Source organism: Brachyistius frenatus, unplaced genomic scaffold, assembly GCF_029030835.1.
Source record: "Brachyistius frenatus isolate BFR_SWC_R1_liver_20210118 unplaced genomic scaffold, ASM2903083v1 Contig_101, whole genome shotgun sequence".
NCBI lineage: Eukaryota > Metazoa > Chordata > Actinopteri > Embiotocidae > Brachyistius > Brachyistius frenatus.
The window spans coordinates 780,128-804,138 of record NW_027210700.1 but is presented as its reverse complement, the minus strand read 5'-3'; the positions used below and the strand labels follow the sequence as shown (position 1 = coordinate 804,138).

Genomic DNA, 24,011 nt, shown 5'->3' with positions numbered 1-24,011 from the left:
TATTGACCTTTCACTAATATACTGGTATCTGCGTGTGTGCTGGCTGATATGAAAACATGTTTTACAGAACATAATTCTTGGGGTAAATATGAAATTGTTATATTCATGTTTTTTATTGTTATTTACAGTTTCTAAATTCCTATTGACTGTTTCAGTGCTCTGATGTCAGTGTGGACATTAAAATGTCGTATCCGGCTTCACATACATATCTTTGTCACAGGTGTCTTAAGTGTTTGATGTCCACGTTTGAGGGATCAATGCAAAAATAAATAGTTAGTAAATCAGAATTTTGGCAGATATAGCAATAGTGGGATTTTTTTTTTTTTTAAATTTTACTACCTAATATTGGCACTGGCACCAAATATCCAGTATCAGCCAGGCTTGGGTATTTATTTATTTTTTAAATAATATTTTAGTATTTGCAGTGGCTAAAAACTTTACTTTAAACCCTAACTTGTTTTGTTGACTATAAACCCTAAAGATTCATTGTAACTACATGTAGGGATGAATTCAGGTTAAACTAAAAAAGAATAAAAGTGACCACCAGAAGCACAATCTGTCCTAAAATGTGGGGACCATCTTCAAACAACCCACATCAGCCCAACTTCATCACTAACCCATTTCCTGAGTGCACATCCAGCGCTCTGCCCTCAGCTGAGAATTTTCTTCAGTTTCATAATACATTAACACCAGCAAGGAACTTCTACATGAAACAGAGGAGAGAGAAAATCAAGCAGTGCAGCCGTTTGATGGTGAGCGTTCTGCTGCTCTCATCACTTTTCTAGGTCAATATACAGGAGGCTGTGATTAAACCAACTCACAAACAACATATGTCAACTGCTGCCTTATGCAAGGGCAAACAAAGTGGATCTGTTTTTAATGTGTACTCAGGTCAGTGTCTGGGCCAGCCTCATCATCCCCTCATGGCCTATTATTATTGTGTATGGGCTTGGTGACCTCGGCCACTCTGCCATCTGCTCACACTCTATTGATACTGAGATTAGAGGTGTAGGCCGGGAGGGCACGGGGACACACATGTTCGGTGGCCAATCTGGAGACGCCTCGCTCAACTTACTTTCACTTCGGGGCCGGCCTGTTAGATCAGCCGGCGGAGGGAAGATGAAAGGTAACGCTGCAGTTGTTGCCGCACAAACAGGAATCCAACCACCAGCTGATTTCCATGCTGTTTCCACCAACAGCTCCCACCTACGTAATCAATAATCCACCCTGCCCCCCACCTGCACTCCACACGCTCCTCTCTGCTCCCACTTCTTTCTCTTCGTTCTCCGCCTCTTTTTCTGCACCTCCACCTGAGATGAAGAAGCTCCACTTGAGGATCTTGCTTGTTGAATCAATGATTCAGGGCCTCTTGGAAGCTTTTAAAACCACACCATCACACTCTGGGTGCTGGCAGCAATACAGCTCACAAAACAGAATGAAGACTTTAGAGGTGTATGCCTCCAATCATCTTCGGCTCCTCTGTGAATGCAAAAGACGCTCCAGACAGCTCATTCCCATGCAGGCCGTGATCCAGCCGCTCCTCTCTCATGAATGTAATCCTTTACGTTTATCTGTTTAAGTTCAGAGGCCACGGGGGCTGAGGCCCACCGTACTCACACTGATGCATACGGTGTTTGGAGGGCAAACACAGCAGATGCTGGCCCAGGTGCTATTACTTCTTATAACTGCCAAAATACAGCGATTGTCTGAATCGTTGCCAAGGTGGCCCCTCCAAGTCAGAAGGAAGGCAGCACGGAAAAAACAGACAGGACGGACAAACATGTGCCAAGTTGTTTCTAAAAGAGGAAGAAGAAGGACAGATGGTTTGGGAGACGAGGGCGACAAGACGGGCAAGCAAGGCATTAAAGCTGCAAGGGTTAAAGGTTTGATTCCCAGCGAGAACACTTATGCTGGAAGAGTTTATCAATCTCACTGAAACTTTCACACGTCATGCTGAAAACAGTTCTCTCACTGTGGGAGTCGTGTGGTGAAAGTGTCAGTACGCTTCAACCGAACTGCCTGTCAGATGGCTGAAACCACCTCCTCCACACCTTTACAACATGGGATTTAGAGGGGCGATGTGCTACGATTTTTAACTTCACGAAACCATCAATTTGATAAGCACTATTCAATATTTACTGGAAACTACTCAACTATTACTTGAAGATATTGTTTCTGCTGTTTGCACCATAGCATCTAATCTTGCAGCCACACGTTTTACTCGTAGTAACATGTTTGTTTTCACTTCCTTCTGTGTTAAGGGTGTTTAGCAAACAGCTATTAGGTGCATTGCTGCCACCTTCTGGTGGTGATAATGCATTATTTCCAAGCAATGGTAAAAGAATGAACAATACGCTATTTGGTATTTTTATATTTTAAGGACGGTATGAAAAAATCATGACCTATCTCTAGTGCAGAAGTGAGTAAAGTTAGCGGGATTCTCTTGTGTCAGTATTTACACAGCAGCTTCTATTACTACCTGACGTGTGCTTTCAGAAAGAGACTGTCCAAAAAGTGTGCATCATTGTCCAATATTGCAGCGTTTTCGGTATCGTCCCAGATACTGACCGTAGTCAGCAGATCAGGTATCGCTCAAGATAGAACCCAATCCACTCCGAAACTGACCTCAGGAAATGCATCGAGTGTCTTGACCAGAGCTACAGTGCATCCGGAAAGTATTCACAGCGCTTCACTTTTTCCACATTTTGTTATGTTACAGCTTTATTCCAAAATGGATTAAATTCATTTTTTTCCTCAAAATTCTACACGCAATACCCCATAATGACAAAGTGAAAATTTTTGCAAATCTATTAAAAATAAAGAACGCAAATATAACACGTACATAAGTATTCACAGCGTTTGCTCAATACTTTGTTGAAGCAGCTTTGGCAGAAATTACAGCCTCAAGTCTTTTTGAGTATGATGCTATAAGCTTGGCTCCTATTCTTGGGCAGTTTCTCCCGTTCTTCCTTGCAGGACCTCTCAAGCTCCATCAGGTTGGATGGGGAGCGTCGGTGCACAGACATTTACAGATCTCTCCAGAGATGTTCAATCAGGTTCAAGTCTGGGCTCTGGCTGGGCCTCTCAAAGACATTCACAGAGTTGTCCCGAAGACACTCCTTTGTTATCTTGGCTGTGTGCTTCGGGTCGTTGTCCTGTTGGAAGATGAACCTTCGCCCCAGTCTGAGGTCCAGAGCGCTCTGGAGAAGGTTTTCATCAAGGATGTCTCTGTACATTGCTGCATTCATCTTTCCCTCCATCCTGACTAGTCTCCCAGTTCCTGCCGCTGAAAAACATCCCCACAGCATGATGCTTCCACCACCATGCTTCACTGTAGAGATGGTATTGGCCAGGTGATGAGCGGTGCCTGGTTTCCTCCAGACATGACGCTTGGCATTCAGGCCAAAGAGTTCAATCTTTGTTTCATCAGACCAGAGAATTTAGTTTCTCCTGGTCTGAGAGTCCTTCAGGTGCCTTTTGGTAAACTCCAGACGGGCTGTCATGTGTCTTTTACTGAGGAGTGTCTTCCGTCTGGTCACTCTACCATACAGGCCTGCTTGGTGGAGTGCTGCAGAGATGGTTGTCCTTCTGGAAGGTTCTCCTCTCTTCACAGAGCAACGCTGGAGCTCTGTCAGAGTGACCATCGGGTTCTTGGTCACCTCCCTGACTAAGGCCCTTCTCCCCCGATCGCTCAGTTTGGCCGGGCGGCCGACTCTAGGAAGAGTCCTGGTGGTTCCAAACTTCTTCCATTTACGGATGATGGAGGCCACTGTGCTCATTGGGACCTTCAATGCTGCAGACATTTGTCTGTACCCTTCCCCAGATCTGTGCCTCGATACAATCCTGTCTCGGAGGTCTACAGACAATGAATTTAATCCATTTTGGAATAAGGCTGTAATATAACAAAATGTGGAAAAAGTGAAGCGCTGTGAATACTTTCCGGATGCACTGTAAATCCACCAAGACGTGACAGATCCACAACTCATTTGTAGTGTCATTATTCAATTTAGTGTTTTCCTTGTTAGATTTATTTATATTTGTTCATACACAGCACAAATCCATTGACTTTTGACTCGACAATTGAGGTGTTCAAACGGTACCTTTGGGATGAACAACACTGGTGTCAGATCAGAACTCAGACTTGTCAGATTCCCCGAGTTAAAGTATCTGAATGGAAAAGAATCGGCTGGATGTGTGTATCCTTCTTCCCCCTTTGAACGATGGCTGCATGTTGCAGACAACGTGCTCCGACAGCATGACATACGAACTACCAGCCACACAGCAGCTGCACAGGAAAGTTTGGGGTTATGTGCTCAAAGGCAGTGGGAGGGGGGAGTATTACTCATCATATTACCCCCCACTCCTCCAGCCTGCGCCCTGAGGCGCCGACACTTCCTGTGTACCATCACGATGCGAGATGCTACGAGACACCAGAACTGGCATCGATCCAAGTTTACTTACAGAAGGAGGTGAAGAAGCCGGTGACAAAGACGTCCCGCGGTGCGAGCAGACACACAGGTGTTGCTGCTCATGCTGCATAACCTCCCCTGCTGTGCACAGGAGGATCATTGCTAACCTTGACAGGGGTGAGCAGGCACTGCCGCAGTGCCCTTGTTCACTCCGGTGAGGGGCATGTCAGATTATTTATTTAATAAATTGACTATTTTTTTTTCCCTTCCCCTCCTTTCCTTTCTTTCCCCTTCAACTTTTAATATCTCTCGTGTGCCACAGAGACACTCGGAGGCCCACAGGTTTGATAACTTTAAACACCTACTTTTTAAAGTGTAATATCTACAGTTACCTTGGGACCTGCACACCCCAGGTCTTGCTCCATATCAGTGAATTTCTTTTTTTTCTTTTTTGGTATCTTAAAAAAAATGAGCGGTAAGATATAAGGACGAGTGAGTTTATAGTTTGGCAGTTAATCTAACTCAAGTTTATCTGCACCGTGGTCTTCCACGTTAATGACACGGGGGACTATACATTTGAGCCCGAGAGGAAAAACTGGGAGAGATAAGAGGAGGTAGCAGAGCTGAAAAGAAATAGCTTTTGGCATCACGCATCTATTTTCCCCTGGAAGCTGCAGAGAGGACAGGAAGCAAGAAGAATGCTATTCCCGCAGTTTGGCCCCAGATGTCATCTCAATCTAAAGTGACACTTGCTGACAGCGCCACCACGAAATCATCTTGTGGCTGAACTTTGACCCCCTCTGCTGAATGCGCCGCTCGTCCGTCTCAACCTGCCGCAAAGACCCGAGCGACAGATTCCGCTCAGCTGCCAACGCCGCGACTGGCATCAACCCGTCTTTGGACTTGACAGGTCCGACCACAGGTTTCATGGTCGGGGAACGGCTCGGACAATTGGTTCAGCTGCAGCGGGTAAACACACCGGCAGCACAAGCGACGGAGGAATATTCATAAACATTATTCACGGTCGGCTGCCAGCGACGCTGACAAATATGGGAGGTAATGGCAGCAGCAGCCGAATCTGACGGAGAGCAGGGCCGGACTAAATGGACAGGTAGCCATCACTGTAGAACAGTCATGCTCCTGCATACCTCATATCTGTGTACATCTCATCCCTAATACATGCGCACAGTCACAGCTACAACCGACCAGATTCCACACCATCAATCTCACCTGCCGTTCCAAAAAAGTAATCTGTGTGTAGAGAGCAAATCTTTTCTCAACCAGGAGGTAAATTATCCCTGAAAGGAAAAAAAATCCTCCTTCAAACACTCCACACGGTTATTTACCTTCAATCTGGGATGTTGAGAGTATTCCAGGCCTTTTACTTCACAAGGGGCTCTCACTTACTCTCAGTTGGACTGGTTCGTCTCATTTTGAATTGTGGTACAAACATCAAAATTAACAGTAAAATAATATGTTGAAACCAACCACACGCTATCTTTATTTAACATTAAATGCATTGATACTCTGATAGAAACTAAATTTGGTCACTATCAAAAAAGTAGTCAGAATTCCATACAGAGCCCGGCTTTAAATTTGATCAATTTTCCAGAATACCTTTTAACAACGTCTGTCAACAGACTACTACTCTGGGCTAAATAAATAAAATATATCCTATATACTGCACTGTGTAGTGTTTAGAGTTAGTGTTCAACAAATCCATAAACTTTATCCTTATGCAGGCTGGTATCAAGCCTAAATGTGTAATACACCCATTAGTGTATAACGCGTAGGATATATTTCTTTACTTACTTAAGTAGGTTAACGTATTTAACTGACGTAACATGCGTTAATTATGTATGAAACGTTACTTAAATAAAATTACTTTTTTAAACCCATTATGATCTTTATCGTAGTCAAATTTTACAGAAATGACTGCTTCTAAAGAATAGTGAGGACAAACTGACCAATCAGAAACCACCTTGCGATGACCCGCCCCTGTGGATGCTGTTTTTTTTCTGGACTATTTTGTTGTGTTCATCAAAGGTTCAGGCAAAACTCTATCAGATTTTATACTGTTAGCAGACGGACTCTGTTGTGATAATGTGGTGATCCTGCTCTACGGTCACACACTTAGTAGAACTGTGTTGTTATAATTGAAATACAATCCAAGCGTTCACCGCAGCAACAGGAAAGGTCCAGGACTGCTCAGTACATCACCACCAACTGTTACCCGACAGCGCTAAAGCGTTTAAAGTGAAATTATTGGAGGTTTATTCCTTCAGATTTGACGAGATAAGTGTTCCTGCCTGACTTCATGATATTTCCTTCCTTCAGGCTGTTTGAGGAATTAAGAGACACTTTGGCTGACGTGAAACGTTGTCGAATTTTCAGAGGCAGATATTGTTGTCAGTGCGATTTCCTCGCCACAATAAGCTGCCTACCTGACTGCTTTAAAAGCCTCATCTTCCAGGTGGACTTTCTGAGACACGATCTGTGGTAGACGATGTAGCAGAGAGAAGTTAAAGGAGTGCAGAGAGGGGATCTCAGCTTCACCGAGCTTTTACCAAAATTTGCTTAAAAGCAAACTGATGTCTGAGTGTCATCCAAGGTTAGAGAGCCCGGATGCTTTAAACTCCTTTTGTGTGGGGTGTGGTTGCCCCAGCAACAGGTCAGCCCCCTGCCTGTGTAAATGTACATTTAGAGCAGACGTGTCCAAAGTCCGTGCCGGGGGCCAATTACGGCCCAAGGTGTCTTCCGGCTTAAAATGTATTATTTATGTCCCACCAGCACTGTCAAATGAAAGATTACTTTCTGAATGATCTCGTGAAAGACAAGAGCAGGTTTCGTATATTTTGAATTAAAATGTTAACAGACAGCATTTCATTATTTCTGCTATATTCTGCTATCTGTTATTAGCACTATTATTATCTTATTGCTTCTGTATGCTGCTGTAGCGAAAAAATTTCCCCTCGGGGATTAATAAAGTAAATACCTACCTACCTACCTACCTTATCCATAATAAGTCATTATTAAAATGAGAAGATATTTATCAGCTTCATGGAAGTTGTAGGCATTCCAGACAGCTTGTTCTTTATGTGATCTGACTCTACGTGAAAGAAAGGCACAATTGTTTTTTGAGAATTGTTACATTTGGTTACGTTTTCATTTGATCACAATTGTCATTGCAAAATAAATTATTATAAAACAGTACATTTGTATGTAACTTTTATGGTTCAAAAAGTGTTAGGAGGGACCGTTGGCCCTTGGGCAATTTCTCATTATCAAATCTGGCACTTTTTGAAAAACGTATGGACACCCCTGAGTTAGAGGAACTCTGCATACCTGCAACACAAAGCAAACATCTAACATCCAAATTCCACCTGCAGCCGAGGTGTTCGCGTTATGTGAATTTATTCCCTTCAACTGTTTCACTGACTTCATGGAGCATTTCATCCAGCACATCATTATATAGCTTGCAGAAGTAAAACTGAGTCACTGAAGGAGTCACTGAAGAAAGACTGAGGTGCAGCAATCAGACACCCAGCAGCTTCCACTGAAGTCCTCTAAACCGAACCCCAACGAAGGCGTTCACCAGCCGACTGATGTCGAAAAGTGAACAAATTAACTTCATTCTCTAAACACGCTCAGCGATCAGTCTGACAAGCAGCAATGGCGCCTGCTGGCCTTCCTCCATCTGCTCCATAATGATTAGCTGTCTATGGGGGAAACAACAACACATTTCTAACACCTGGAGAGCTCGAAGCCGGTCCCGCTTCTCTCCACAAAGACGCCTCAGATCCGGGGCCGAGGTGGTCCAGCAGCGCCGTCAGCTCCATTAACAATGTGTGGCGGTGACAGGCGCACGTGAGCAGCAGCAGCAGCAGCCGCACTAATTTCATGAGGCTATTGCAGCAGAAGGTAATACCCAGGGACGGTGTGATTACTACCACCACAAACAAATAAAAATGGCATGGAAACTCTAACTACCATGTTACTTTACTGAAATTAATCAACAGCAAAAGCACTTAGTAATTACTTGACTTCCATTACTCAACCACGCTCTCTCAAAAACAGTGAAATAAACTGTTTTCCACTTTTAAATCCTGTATTCCTGTCAAATGTGCATTTATCTTTTGTTATCCACTAAATATGTATTTTTACACCAAAATCCTGTAAAAGTAATGTGAAGTAGTTTGGTTTTTTTTCAAAGTATTTGTTTGATGTCTAATTTATTGTTCTCAACTCATATCTTTGTCTTCTTGATCTAACAACACAGGGCCAAGCGTCTTGTGCAGATCCACATTAATCTGTAATTGCTAAATTACACCGACCTAAATTCCAGGCGATCACGTTACAGATTTTATGTGAATTTCTCAAATGAGGTTTTCCAGAGGCTAACATTAGTAATCCTGCTAAAACATGTAAATAACTTTGGTACAAGGAACCATGTTACTCCTCTATTAATACTACATTCCATCAAGATAATGTCATTATTCCAAACAGTCCTTGCACAGTTATCCCGCAGGCTAGCCTGGTTGGTTGATTATTTTGCTGTGTTACAAACAGTTAAAGGGACATAAGTAGAGAATGAATGCCACCAAATGTTTATCTCGAGCCGCTTACATTTTAATTTAACATTTTGATTAGCATATATTGACATGAAGATTGTAATTTTAGCCAATAAATGGCCCTTCGCCTTCCCCATAACTAGCATGAGTATTAATAAACTATGATGAGGTTTATTCGATAACAGTGGCATAAAATGGACAGAAAAATCCCATGAAATCATTAATTGCAAATTATTTCCATGGCAACTGATCCTCAACGAAAAATGTATAGTCATGACACTACTGTAGTTCTTTACACCACGTTAGCGACATCGTCAGTGTCAGAAATTTGCATTATTTCCAACTCAGAAATTCAGGTTGGTGGCGGATATGAACACGTTAAGAGAGTAAGTTCATAGTTGTGATTTAAACCTGCAAATCGGCACTCTGCAGCAACATGTCTACAGACACTGTTTAACACTACAGTGCTAAAACAGAAAGTAAGACAACAACTACAATGAATAGTAATACAGGATTACTGGGATTAGTAACTGTAATATTTTACACTACCTCCTCCTGAAAAAATTCATATTACCATTGTGAGTATTGAGGTATTTTCCAATACTGTGGACAGCTGATGACTGCTGCAGATACATCCCACTGGAAGACGGATGGAGCAGAAGGAGCTGCAGTTCAGCCCGGACAGACACAAAGAGTTCTGTTGACGGCGACGCTGCATTTCACCAACTCCACTTCCACAGAGAAAATTGCCTTCAGTAGCACAACGGCAGGCCTGACTCCTCCCTTGACGATAAGAGGAAATCATTTCTAGATAAACAGAAGTAATCATACCTACAGAGCTGCTGAAGTTTGCCGAGTCTCTCAGACATTCACAGGCCCGAGAATTTTCACAAACCTATGAAGTCATCCACTGCGATGATTAAAACAGAAATTTTAATTCTGTCAAACACCTTTACAAGTTTGCTTTAGCCATGCTGCCAATAAATCTCGGAGATGAATGGACTGACTGACGACAAACAGCCGAGGCAATTAAAATTTCTCAAAAGCCATCAAAGTGGTGGAATATAAGGGAAGGAAAGGCATTACTGACTTCTACCTCAGCTGGTGCTGCCGCGCTCTCGCCGGCTCTGCTGGCTGCTTCGGCTGATTGAACACGTCTACGCATTTGGTGCTTGACCATTTAAATGGAAGAAAAAAAGCTTCATGTAGGCTGTTTGTAATACGTAATCCAATCGGATGCTGCAGGGCTCATTGGAAAGGTGAAATGTGGGCTGTACTCTATCATTTCAAATTGATCATTTCTATCCATTTGGAGCTAAATGCGTCCATTGTTCTTCAGACAAAACCAGACGGTTTGGCGTGTTGCTCCTGAAATGTCATCCCGCGGGCTAAACGACAGCGACGGGTACGTTCATAGATTTCTCCAATTTTTCCTCCTCTATAAGAGCTGGTGTCGAAACAGTCCTTGTTCCTTTGCCATCTCATTATCATGAGCTATAATTACAGTGTACTCATTTTCTTGAACAACGTGTAACCATTATGCAATTCACCATTGTCTCATCAAAGAATCTTGTGTTATTTCCTCCAGAACAACCACATTTCATCATTGCCTTTTGTGTGAGCTAACGCTCCATTTTCTCCATTTACAGCCTCTACATTTGCCCCAGGAGAGCAGTGTGTGTGTGTGTGTGTGTGTGTGTGTGTGTGTGTGTGTGTGTGTGTGTGTGTGTGTGTGTGTGTGTGTGTGTGTGTGTGTGTGTGTGTGTGTGTGTGTGTGTGTGTGTGTGTGTGCGTGTGTGTGTGTGTGCGTGTGTGTGTGCGTGTGTGTGTGTGTGTGTGTGTGTGTGTGTGTGTGTGACGGGCTACTTTCTGTTGGATTAACACTGGACTGGATCTACGCTGCAGCACACCAAGGACCACCTCTCCATTTCCTCCCAGCAGACCATGAAAGCCCACCTTCTCGTGTCAGCGCCCATTTCAATGTGGTCGTTTCAAGCTTACCTCCTCCTGACCTCCAATCTCAGAGTGTTTGGAGCTGCGTGTCAGCGTCGCTCAGCGTTGGAGTCGGCTCACGTGGTTTCATTTCGAGATTAAATTACCTCGTTGCTCTGACTCCTCGGCGACCAGTCTAACAACGCGGCAGGTTTCACCGCAACAATCACACGTTCTGGAGGTGCAACTGTGGAGCCGAAGTAAGAGACCTCTGAATGCAACCACACCGGCACTCCGCTCTGATCTGAGGAATTTGGCTGAATAGAGCAGAAATATCAAAAGTGAGGGTGGCACTACACCTTCTCATGTTTTTCCCTGATCAACATTAAAGCTGCACAACAAACCTTGTTGGCAGCTTCAACAGGCAGCGAGAGGGAAATGTTACAACTTCAATACCTGCACATCCGACAACATGCTGCACGCCCAGTGTTTGAGGATTTATAGCTGGAGCTGTGTATGGAGCCGGTGAGAATGCAGCATGACGTCATCCGCTGGTTTGTGAGCTTCCATTTGGGTGCCTCCAGTGTTATATTTCGGCCATAACACTACATCTGCCCACATATACTGGAAACCTGACAGCACAGAGACTGCACACCTTCAAACATACCTCTATCTGAGGCCTAATATCTCATTCATTATCATCATTATTACATTACAAGCTCAGTCAGATTTAACAGACGGTGACTGGTTTCAAAAACCCGCAGATTGGCGGCGTCTTGTCGTGCGGCAACGAGAGTTAACAGCTAATCAGGAAACATCACAGTCCCGTTTTCAAGCATTGACACTACAGTCTCTTAGAAAAGCTGCCTTTTGTGGCCCTCAGGTGACCTCGGGGTTAACCTGTTGACCCTGAACCATAAGAACCACAAGTAACTAATCTTTATCTAATACAGACATAAAAAGCTCCAAAACACCTTCAAACAGAAGAGCATCATTTCATCCCATTGACTCCATCATCGCTGCTACACAGCTGCTGTATCTCGACTGCTCTGTTTGTATGAGGCATGAACCTGATCATTATTACATATTCGCCTGACATCATTATTTGAGCTGACTGCAATCATTTTCCATGATTATTGAAATTGTTTCTATTCATACAGCTGGTTGAAGTTAACAAAGATGTCTTCTTTCCATCAATCTGTCCACATCCAGTTCCACCATCTGAGGTTTGATGTTTTCTTGTGCCGTTTCTCTGCTGTGGTTTAACATTTGTTTGCTTCAATTATTGGTCATTGTCAGTCATTTCTTTTATATTTTCAGTAATAGGCTTTGTATATTGAAGTTGTTATTCATGTCATTTCTGCCCGATGCAATTTTTGGTTTACAAAGACACAAGAAGTAATCTAATTGTTTTTTATGAATATGTTCCCGTATTAAATTCCAATAAGTGGCTCTTTTTCTTAATAAATTGTATAATTAAACTATGATTAGGTTTGTACTAAAACAGAAACATAAATTCCACATAAAAAGACAATTCCATCATGAATAGAAATTATTTGTATGACAATTAATGGCCAACGAAAATGTAATGATCATGACAGGCATAATGACTCATTTTATTTTCTGTCATTTGAAGGTCTTTTTTTTCTGATCCAATTCTACAAACTAAGGTAAATAAAAGTTTGGTATTGGCACTATGTATACTGCACTGGTACTGATAGCACAGGATAAACAAAACCCACCGCAATCTCTAGCTGAGTTTATCAGAGCAGCAGCAAAGATCTGACAGCGCAGACCAGGTTCTACTAGTCAAATGTGAAACAATAAGTTGATTATTTAACCAAAGGATGATTATTCAGTGACTATTTTAAAGAAGTCATAGTTAATTTTGCAAGAAAAATGTCAAACTTCTCTGGTCTCAGCATCTCAATGTGAGAGTTTTCAGGTTTTCTCAGTCTTCTATGAAAGTTGCCTGAATATCTTTGTGTTTTGGACTTGGACCGACATTTGATGACGACATCTTAGACTTTGAAGAAACTGGGATGGACACTTATTATCATTGTATCATGGGCAGTTTCAGGCCCAACCAACTAACTTGTAAATTGAAAAAATAATGGAAAGATTCACCAATAATGCTGTTAGTTGCAGTTCTAATGACACAGTACTTTGATGAATGTTAAACTATTAAAACAAAAGCAGCTTTACAAGAAATCCTTTGGGGATGAAACTGCAGGATGTAAATCAGGAAAAAAATCTGATCAAATTACACGACTATTAATCTGGTCATTCACTCAATGCCAAACTTTCTGAAGGCTTTTAATGCTACTGTGCTACAACAGGTTTCCGTCTGTGCCAAAATTATTGAGGTTCAACCTACAGCTTAGACATAAGTAGTAGGGAGTGTCCAATCTTGATGGCAGAAATTATTTACAACGAACAGAGTGAATCAATGCCAAGTGGTGCTGTGACAGTCTTTTCTGTTGTTTCATGGAAGCCCATAAGACAGGTGGTGTTACATTCAGCCGTGCCCACAGAATGCACTCGATCCTGGAGAGCAGGGAGTGCCTCAGTGCACGTCTGTAAAGCAGCTGGTTCTGGCTGCCATGTAACTGATACTCAGAGTATTTATATCGGGGCTACAAACGCTCACACGAGTTTGTAAAAAGCGCTCGAGAAAAATCACCTGGCACTTTCACTTGAGACAAACTTGACACGGGTGTGGCCGGAGGCCACAACATTCCTCAGAAGATAAGTTTCACAGGCCTTTTGAAATCTTCAATAACTGCTTCGGTCATTCAAACACTGAAGCAGCCGCAGGAAACGTGGAGAGGATTTGAACTCCCCGTCTCTGATCGGCTGCACGTATTACGGCTTAAAATCTCCATTTTCCTCTCTGAGTGGACTTCAGAACTTTCTCCCTGTGTCTATCAGAGTTGGAGTGAAACAGAGAATATTTGGATCAGCTGTCAGTGCAGTTATTTGGGGCACAACACTGACATCACTAATTTATCTGCACTGTACAGCTTTGTACCAGCAGAAAACACACTCCTCTTGATTTGTACAATCACCCCAAAAAACAGCTGGGATGACTGAAGCACATCATGCCCCTGCATCAGCAGCATAATCAGGAAAGATGTTCCATCCAGGCTATTAACATGCAGGCAGGGTTGCAGCCTATTTTATATACATCAGCAATACATTAAAAAAAAACAATGAGGGATGACTTCATTACTGAAATATAATTTACAATTTCTGGGATGACACAGCAGGGTAGTGAAATGGTGTTGCCACCTACTGAAGTCTGAACAATGCAAATATGACAGTAAACGCTGCAGCTGGACACACTGACAGAGACAGAGACACAGTGAGAGGAGGACAGAGTGTGTTCGAGAATTCAAATAAAGAATCCACTTTCATATCTGAGCTTATTGTTTCCAACTCTGCACATCTGATCTTTAAAATGTCTTCAGAAAGTGTCAGCCATCCATTGAGTCTCGTAATGGCATGATGCTATGAGGATGCAGGCAATGCCACCTTTCATGCCCGGTGGAATATTCCCGTTCCGTCGTGTGCACAAAGGAGAAAGTTGACAGCACTGAATTTGAGTCAGGAGCAGATTTAAAGAGCTGATCACACACTCTGAGACAACTTTTTAAGTCAGGGGACCGCAGACAGGACAAAAGGCAACATATGTGCTCAGACAGTAGAGACAGAACGAGTTTAAAGCCTGACAGTCAACTTTAAAACAGCAACTCCGCGCGAGCAGATTTACAGGTGCGTGCTGTGCGTCGCGCCAAAAACCCAAACATTCCTTCTCCTTCTTTTTACCTGTTGGTCCCTCCATGCTGTCTGCGTAGATCCTGACGACCAGCATCAGTAGCAAAGCTGCTGAATACATGTTGGCAGAAGAAGCAGAAGTAAAGTCCAGCTCGTTTTTGTCACAAGAAGCAAATCCTAGAGGAAACTCCAGCAGCAGCAGCAGCGGCAGGACTGGACAGAAGTTGTGCGCTCAGCTCCAATCATCGCTGCCTGCACTGCTCCCTCCACAGCCCGCACAGGGAGCATCTGATCTCGAGCTAAAGCCTTCAAAAACAGCCCCCCTTTCCTGTAACGGCTCCACTACTTTTTTTTTTTTTTTTCTTTGCTTGCGCTGTCGAGCGAGGAAGTGGGGCGCAGGAATGCGGGTCTGCGGCGCCTCCATGTGGCGAAGAGGTGGATCTCAGAGCCACACAAAGTCTCCTTGCATTCGGTTTTATCTGCATGGATTCATCTGTTTCTTATGGAAGCCCATTTCCGCGTGTAAAAGAAAAGATTAAGGAGATAAGCCATGGTTTGTAATTATTTAGGAGAGTGAACATTCCCATTTTGAAATGGAAAAATGATGAGTTAGAAACCCAAAAGTCGTGAATTTAAGGTAAAAAAAAAAAAAAAAGGAAGGAAGAGATAAATGTAAGTCAAAGTATGCACTACAAAACAATGAAGCTATGAAATAAATGTCAAAAAATATGACAAAATTCCGATTTATTAGCTGTGACCTGAATTTTTGAATGAAATAAAGTCAGAATTTTGACCTACTGAGTCTGATGTGATACAAAAAGTCAAAATGATGAGAATAAAAACCAAAATCAAGAGTTAGAAGTTAAAAATAAGAGTTAGTTAAATTCAGATTTATTAAATCAAAATTTTGTTAAAAAAAAAAATTGAGATAAGTGTCAAAATTACAAGATAAAGTTAAAAAAATTGGAGATAAAAAGTTATCATTTTGACTCCTACCATTGAGACAGTTTTAATTTAAACTTTTCTATTTATCCTTTTTGGCCAGAAACGGACTTCCAGAGTTTTGAAAGGAGAAGTGGATCAGCACATTATTAAACATGCAGTTGGTCACCACCCTGTCACGTCAGAGGGGACATTTTTTCCTCAGTGCTCCTTTTAAGTGCATTTTTGGCTTCCAAACAGACTCATTCCTGCTTGGCTCTTGCTCTCCATTATTATGCTAAAAAGCAGCAGATTAAATTTTGATTCACTTCTGCTGAGGTATTTAGGCAGTAACACCTTGCCAAAGGCGACCCGGACAGTGTCCACGCTCCGTGGCGGGATTCATTTTTTTATGAGTAGGATTCTGGAGTAGCTGCTCTCTCTCAGTATTTAAGCTACTGGCTTGGGGCAGCAGGGCGGCCATGTGATAGAGTGAGACTGGGTTGTACCTGGACAGCTCGGGTTTGAGGCACATGAAACATCAAATTCGGCGGCTGAGTCCCTTCGTCCAACTCCTGCAGTGCTGTTCTGCAGCTGACCTCTTTGTTAACCTGTGGTGTTTGTTTTAATTAATGTTTATTCAGCAGGTATCATCCCCTCCTTGTAATGTTATCAAACAATATTCTGAAATTATATGTCAGATCGAAATTACAGTTAATTTCTAAGCACTGAGTTTTGACTGAGACAGAGCCCACAGAAACAATGTTTCTAATGTGATGCACCAGATTTATAACAGCAGGGCAGGAGAAGAAAAAGTAATCAGTCTTCAGTTGAACTACCTGCAACTCTTGTCCTGGGGGGTCAAAAGTACAAAGTCCAACAAGTCAAAAAGGTTGAGAACCATCGATGTAACATCCACCTGAAGAGATCAGGCCTCTCTGTAAGACCCAACATTAAATTTAAGCAAAAATGCCCTTTAAGAAATGTCGTAAGACCCCGATGGTCGATTCAGCACTTCAGTTTTGCATATTTAAAAGCACATTTACAATCAAAGAAATATCTACAAACTGACCGGCATACACAGAACCTGGAACCCTCAATGCCTGCAGCAGTTGTCAGATTTGCAAACCTGGTAATCCATCAAAAACAAAAGGGAAAAATGACAATGATGGCATCTGGTGTGGACTGTGTATGAATCCAAAAGCTGTTTCAGCACTTTATTTGGCAACAATCATGGATGGATGTGTGGATGTTTTTTTTCAGTACATGAAAATTAACTGTGGCATTAAACAAAGGATTTGATAAAGTATTCATATTATTATCTACTTATATCTGTTAATGTGTCCAAAGTTTTGATATTTAGATACTGCATTAAATATATAACTGAAATGCAACTTAAAACAATCCATTAAAAACTTGAATCTGTAAAATATAAACTACAAATCCTCATTAAACTTGCAGAGATTGTCTCTTGGTCCACTCCGGATGGAAAGCACCAAAAATGAAAGGGTTCACACAAGTTCCTGGAGTCCCAGTGGAGGTCTACAAAGCAGATGTGGGGGCCAAAAGAAGCAGGACTGACTTTTGATGCTTGTGGAGGTTTTTTGATCTTGAACACAGCATTAAGCTCTCCTTTTTCAAAACACATCTAATAAAGCATTTTCATTCCAAACCTTCTGTTCACTGCAATAATTAATGAGCATAAACAGAGCTATTGCACAGTGGTGGTCTCTTATTCAGTATTGAGACTTGGTGCCTGTATGGAGTCAAAGAAGTTCCATTATAATAAATCTTTAATGTAGTAACTTTTACACACAAAATATGTTTTGATTATTTCCTGTTTTATCCTTTAATTTATTCCTCTTTTTTCCACATTTATTCTGTTGTTCTGAAACAGATTTTTTTTTATTATTATTATTCATGGTACTCCTGTGACTCCATAGATTTGTGTCAAAAAGTAAATACAGGGATGTAAACACAGTCACAGTTACATTATGTCCACGCACAGATGGAGCAAATTACATTGATTACCTCGTAACACCGGTGGATGTGAAGGTCTGACAGAAATGAGCAGATGTAAAGCCTTCAGAGACTCTGACTGGGGCCAAACCATTGTGGCCAGATGACAAGAACAACTACACCGGAGCATCTCCAGAATGCTAAGACTTGTTGGGTGCTCCCAGTCTGCAGTGGTGAGTATAGTCAGATTTTGGGGGCATGTACTGGAACAAGTCTGATCCATGACGCCTCCAACTTGTAATCCACAGGAGTTAAAGGATCTGCTGCAACCATCTTGGTGCCAGATACATGGCACCCTCACCGTTCTTGTAGAAGGTTTAAGCTGTTCTAGTGGCACCCAAAAGACCAACAGCACATTGCACACTATAAACCAAAAGCTTTTCTGTATTCCAAATAACATACTTCCCTTAGTACACTCACAAATAGGACTGTTAGGACTGTTAACCGTGTACTACTTGAATTTTGGGTAGTGTTGTTTCAAATCACGCACTGCTGTTCTGCACTGACCGGAAATAACCTCAACATGTGATCACATCACCTGCCAAAATATCTGCAGCTTTAATTATTTCACCCAGAAATTAACGTTTTCTCTGTTTAACACACTTAATAAACACGCTGATTCTTCTGTCCAGCAGCAGCAATGAAGAAGAAAGACTTTGTGTTCAGGAACAGCTGCAGCTTCCTCAGACGCCTTAATTAGAAAATGCTTTACATCTGTGGCCCCGCCCCTTCCTCTACACAGTGTCCAGAGTTTCACACTTCTTTGAGTGCATTGAACATCTTTTGGTGTGAGAATAACTGGAGCTGCTGGTCATGGTATTGATTTGGACTCGGTGAAACTCCTAAGCTCTGGCAGTTAGACTGGCTGAGTAGCAATGTAATGACCCAGCCTGTGCAGGATACTTTTATCCCTGGCTTCTGAATCTCTGCAGGGTCATTTCAAAGTGACAGGGCCATAGTTTGGAAGTTTGTGGATAAATGGCTCCACATACACCCCGTGATGGTCACCCAGGCTTCTGTTTCCAAAATTATCAACACACTGCAGGGTGAAGTGCGGCCAACTCTTTACTATACCTGTTAAATTTGTGCATTGGCCCATGTCCACTTGGCTGTGGCTTGAGATGGCATCGAGCCATGCTGCTGCTCACTATTGGACCACTAGCTGCTCCAAATACAGGAAGAACAGGATCAAGACTCTTTATCACCCCCTGACTATGAAATATTGATTTTGTAGCCTCAGGGCTTTTAACTGGTGTCTGGGAGATATTTATTTTCTCATAGGACGGTAGTGGCGGAGCATACTGTGAGCTTGCTTCATTTGCCAGGCTGTAATAATTCAACGTAAATTTTTAAACTATTGAGAGAGGTTGATATATTGGTGTCAGTGATATACTGGTCGACATGCCCTTCAAATCTAATAACTTCTCCCATGCTCACGTTAACAGCTCGCTCATAAAGTGCTTATATTACATGTTATATAATCAGTTAATTTACCCATATTATTGCTGCCATATTTGATGTCAGCTGTGTCACTTGTAAAGGGGGTGAAGTTCAGCGCTCCATTTGGTGATTATCATCAGACAAACACTCAACAATAGAAAGAAAAATCAGTTACATCAGCAATGAACCATCTGTTTATGATTTTTCCACACTTATAAGACTACATGTTTAGGGTCTCGATCTCATAGGTATCGTATATCAGCTTTAAATTTGAGTTAAAAATTCCAATTTGAACACTTACTATATAAATAAACATATTTATTCTGCAGCTGTATTTCTATTGTTTTCGAAAACAGGACAAAACCATCTTTGGACACGTGTAAACAGCTTCTAAGGCTCAAACTTCAGAGTTGGTGTTTCCCATCGCATCACTTGATTGCATGCTAACACACAAGCTATCCACCACGGATCGCTGTATATTGGAGCAGCATAGAAATTAGGAATGTTGATTTTGGGCATTTACCCACTTTTTCAACAAACTCAGAGAGAGGAAAACAGCAAGTAAGGCTAATGAGCCTCTCAGAAAGGAAACAGTAAAAAGCAAGCTGCTAATGCTAGCACACTAAGTCCTGTGTTCATCCTGCATCATCCTACATCCTCTGCTGGCGTGGTTTGGGTTCAAATCAGGCATCAACTTCAGGGGCTGAAAATTAAGCCAATGCAGAAGTGCCAAAAACTGCAGTTCCTCAAATGGCCTCTTGAGGCTGGCTCCAAAAGCAAGTTGATCTCCACAGACCACCATGTTAAAATGCCCAACTTTACAGCAGAAATAAACAAAAGGCAGTTTTGATTTCTATAGCTAATTTTTCATTCATGACAGCTGTGAGGGGGGTTGGATTGTTATATAAACCCATTCAATTGCATTGAGGCTTAAAGTTATACACAATTAAGGGTAGGGCTACTTTGACTGACAGGTGGGTGCTGTCACAGTTGCTGAGCTGCCTGCAGGTTTTAGCGACCAGGCTTCATCCTGCCCACCTCAGCTTCACCCCACACACCACCTCGTTGCCCACTTTTGGATTCGTCAGGAGTCAAATACATACTTTGGTATGGCTAAAGGGCCTATATCTTGTCATGGTAGCAATATAAGACACACAGTTAAGGTCAAGAAAAGATCAAGGTTAAAACACCAAATAAACAGTCCAGTGTTTTGTCAACCCCTCCATCAGCCCAACTTCCTCCCATTGACTTACAGAAGTATTTTCAGAGAGAAATTACAAGCCTTTAAAACCTTACGGCAGTCACTAGTCATGTGACCTTAGCACTTTGTATGTTACTCTGTATTATTTATAGTGTCTGACATTGACAGTTGATACTGAAAATCCATACCATCCATATAGAGAAATGTACATGGCACGACTACTTCAGAACATTATTTCAAATATAAAAATGTCTTCTTTTTAGTGAATTTTGACTAAGTAAGTAAAAAAAAAAAAAAAACACCAAAGATTGTGTATATACTGATTTCTTATCTAAATTTATATTGTGAATTTATTTTTATACTGATAATAAGTCAGGACATCCTGCAATACATTATATGCATTATATATATGCATTATATGTATTGCAGGATGCTGCAGAGCACTGCTGTGGTTTTGGTGCCGTTTTCTCTCCTGAATGCAGCGGAGGTCACGCTAACAGGAATCTACGGCTGCTGTTTTTCTGGTGTATGTGTAACATTTGGAATGATTTAACATGAGCGGAAAGGTAAATGAAGGGTTGCAGAGGAAGCTTTTGAGCAAGCGGATGTCTGGCAGCTGCAGAGGCACTTTTTGTCACACAGGGCCTGAGTCAGGCCTTTACCAGTGGTTTTATTATCCACAATATGTTCTATATACAAGCAGCTCAGGAGATACAAGCCACAGGTCAACTCCAGGTCTCGGCTGTTTCATAATTCATCAGGGCAGCAGTTGTATTTTAGTGTTTTAGCAGGGCATCTGCTGCTATTTTACTACAAACGGACTGTTTTAATGTTAAAGTGGCCTCACTGCAATCCACCAGATTATACTTTTCTCTACACGGCGCTGAGATTTTCATTTAGAGGGTCTGCAAAAATGTGTTTCTTGATAGACTTGATCTGACACAGAGAACTCCACACATACTTCACTTACTTTTATGCATTTAAATGGTTTTCTGGCTCATTTTCACAGCTATTATCATGCATGGTGAGAAATGATGGGCTCTATTGTGCAAGCAATAGGTATTCAGCACAGTTGTACATGCATCTGTTTTCAGAGATCAGTGTGGGTGGGTGGGTTAAAGTAATGCAAATGCCTGGGGCTGTAGGATTGCAGGAAAGTAAAGTTTGGAGAGTTAACTGCAGTCACGTCTTCACCAGCAGTGTTTCTACAGTAAGTCAGAGCTACATATGTCATCTCTCCTCTAATAGAGAACATTTAGAGGGGAAGGGAAATTTAACCTTTTACCACCCACTGCTCTGCCTCTGGGCCGTTGGCACAGCATGCAAGATTAACAGACTGCTAGTACTAGGAAATATGTAACACACTTTATGCATTGATAGATCCCTTTAACCATTGTCATTTAAAAACATGTATCAAGGTGTAATGCTCTGCTGGAAAATGTATCATTGCACTTTCATAAATATAGGGAACGTGTATGGCTTTTTAAGATCATAAAAAACTTTGATCAACAAAAAAAAGATCAGATAATCTCAGTTAGTGTTACATGATACTGGAGATGCTAATATCAGTTTTACAGTATTAGGTTTGGCCACTTGGGGGCAGCAGAACAACCTGTAAACACAACGTAAACAAGGTATGATCAAAACATTCAGAGATTGTTCCTCACCAATGGAGCTCAGTTCGTATGGTATTCACGACGTCAGAACTCAAAGTTTTCTATAAGCCTTCAAGATCGTGTTTGCGACACATTTGCTAACGTTTACAGAAATCACAGAGGACATGGAATTTCATTTTTCATTGGATGTTAAGCTAATATATTGTAATTTTATGCATTTCCTGCATTATGTTACCCCTGTTAGCTTGCTAAATTGTTACCATTCCCTTGCAATGGTGTTTTTACGACTCAACCACTTGGATGCCAGACATACGCTGCACACCGCGTCCTGTGTTGTAACCACGAGCTCACAAGTTCCATTTGAATGCAGCACGACTCACGAAAGTTATAGCTCCCCCCTGATCCGTGGTCATTACTGCACTGCGCTCCATTCGGGTTCAACGGTCCCTGAACTTTTTGATCGACTCTTGTGTTTTATTTTGGCATGTTTTGGCAACCAGGAAGTGAACTTCCTCTCTACACCACATTGATGTTGTGTTGTTAACCATCAACAGCTGCTATTTATTACATCAGCTGTCCTGCACAGCACTGGGATCAGCTGTCACTGTTCTTATGGTGGTGCTGACTGGATTTCATGTGCTGGTATTTGTCTAAATGTGTCTGTACTCACTCTCACTGTAGTTGTGTTTATATCTCCTCCTTTATATCAACTCCTGAGAAAGAAGTATCCGCATGCTAAATGCTCAATGCTAACTTTGTCATTTTCTCAGATCTTTTTCATTGAAGAAGCTGGAAATGACTTGAAAGAAAACACTGAGACTGAACCACGACAGTAAGATTGTCAGCCATAAAACTAAAACGACAAAGATCTACATCTCTCTGTAGAGTAATGCAGACAGTAATTCTCTGTTTTGTCACTACAAGCCATATTACACAAAGTCAATTGAACCACTGTTAATATAGAAATATTGATCAGTGCAGCTGTAAAGCTTAATTTCTACCCAACCTAGCTGCTGTGTTTTTATAACCTGCCCATTTAGATCAAAACCATTTAATATGATCAGCATGTTTCTGTGTGTGGGAAGTCAATATCAGCCAGACACCATCAATTATTCACAATGACTGTAGTAGAATGCTGTGACACAATTTACATAGCAGTTAAATGAATTCGTGATAGTACCTCCAGTAATAAACAATGCAGTGCAAACCCTCATTCATTTTTCATGCAGTGCTTACCAATCACAAACAGGAAGAGATAATATAGTCTGGGATAAGACTGTCAAACTGCAGTGTTGCTCATTTCAAGTATGTTCTTGTTTGTATATAACTTGCTCTCATTTTCACAGGGTGATCCTCCACAAATGACCAGTCAAAAGACATTCAAGACTGGTTTGAGCAGTACTTCTGTGGTTGGAATGTCTTTGTCAGATGGTGTAACATGGCTTTCAACTGCAGCAGCAGAGTCAAAACCAGTCAAAACATTTATGTGTGTTAGATGTCCCACACTCCCAACCTGTAAGGTCTTGCTGTGCTCCGAGCTTCAGTTGGTCGCATGTCCAATCTGTCGTTTATCGCTCATCTTGAGGTGTCCTTGAAACACCCCCCATACATTTATGAAGCTGGGCTAATATTTAAGCTGAATGTCCATTTTGCTTTCACTTCATTATTCAGCTGGCATTGGCTTTTTGTGTAGCTTTTTTTCTGTGTGGGCAGATTGGATTGGTCCTTGATGAGTGGCATGTTTGGCTGGCCTGCTCTTTTACACCTGGAAATTTCAAGACGTTTTTAGCAAACCATAGAAAAAGTTCCTTTTAGATAGACAATGAATTATAATTGTATAAGCTACAGGTACAATAAAAATACATCCACAGGAAATTGTTGGCATTGTGAGATACATGTAAAAATAAACATTTTATTCTCTTTAAAACAGTGCCAACAGATGAAGGTGTTATTCATGAACACTAACACAAGCAAAATTAGCTTTTAAAACCATTAATTTGAGACAAATATCAACAGATGTAATATTCTTCTGTAAAATATGTGTACAGTGTACACCTCTGGCCTCAAAAGCTAGTGTTGCTCCTTCAGTAGAAATACCTTCTCAAGTGTTTTGCAACATTATCCA

The 24,011-nt window shown here is 41.7% G+C and overlaps 1 protein-coding gene across 4 annotated transcripts in view; it reads right to left on the bottom strand.

Moving 5' to 3' along the window:
* The window catches only part of ptprua (protein tyrosine phosphatase receptor type Ua), a 233,957-nt gene extending 218,978 nt beyond the window's left edge, over positions 1–14,979 (bottom strand). For all 4 annotated transcript variants that reach the window (XM_069711504.1, XM_069711505.1, XM_069711506.1 and 1 more), the window contains exon 1: positions 14,741–14,979. In XM_069711504.1, coding sequence (XP_069567605.1) covers positions 14,741–14,810 — 70 coding nt within the window. In that variant the 5' untranslated portion in view covers positions 14,811–14,979. The remainder of the gene's footprint in view (positions 1–14,740) is intronic.
* Positions 14,980–24,011: the final 9,032 nt, after the last annotated feature.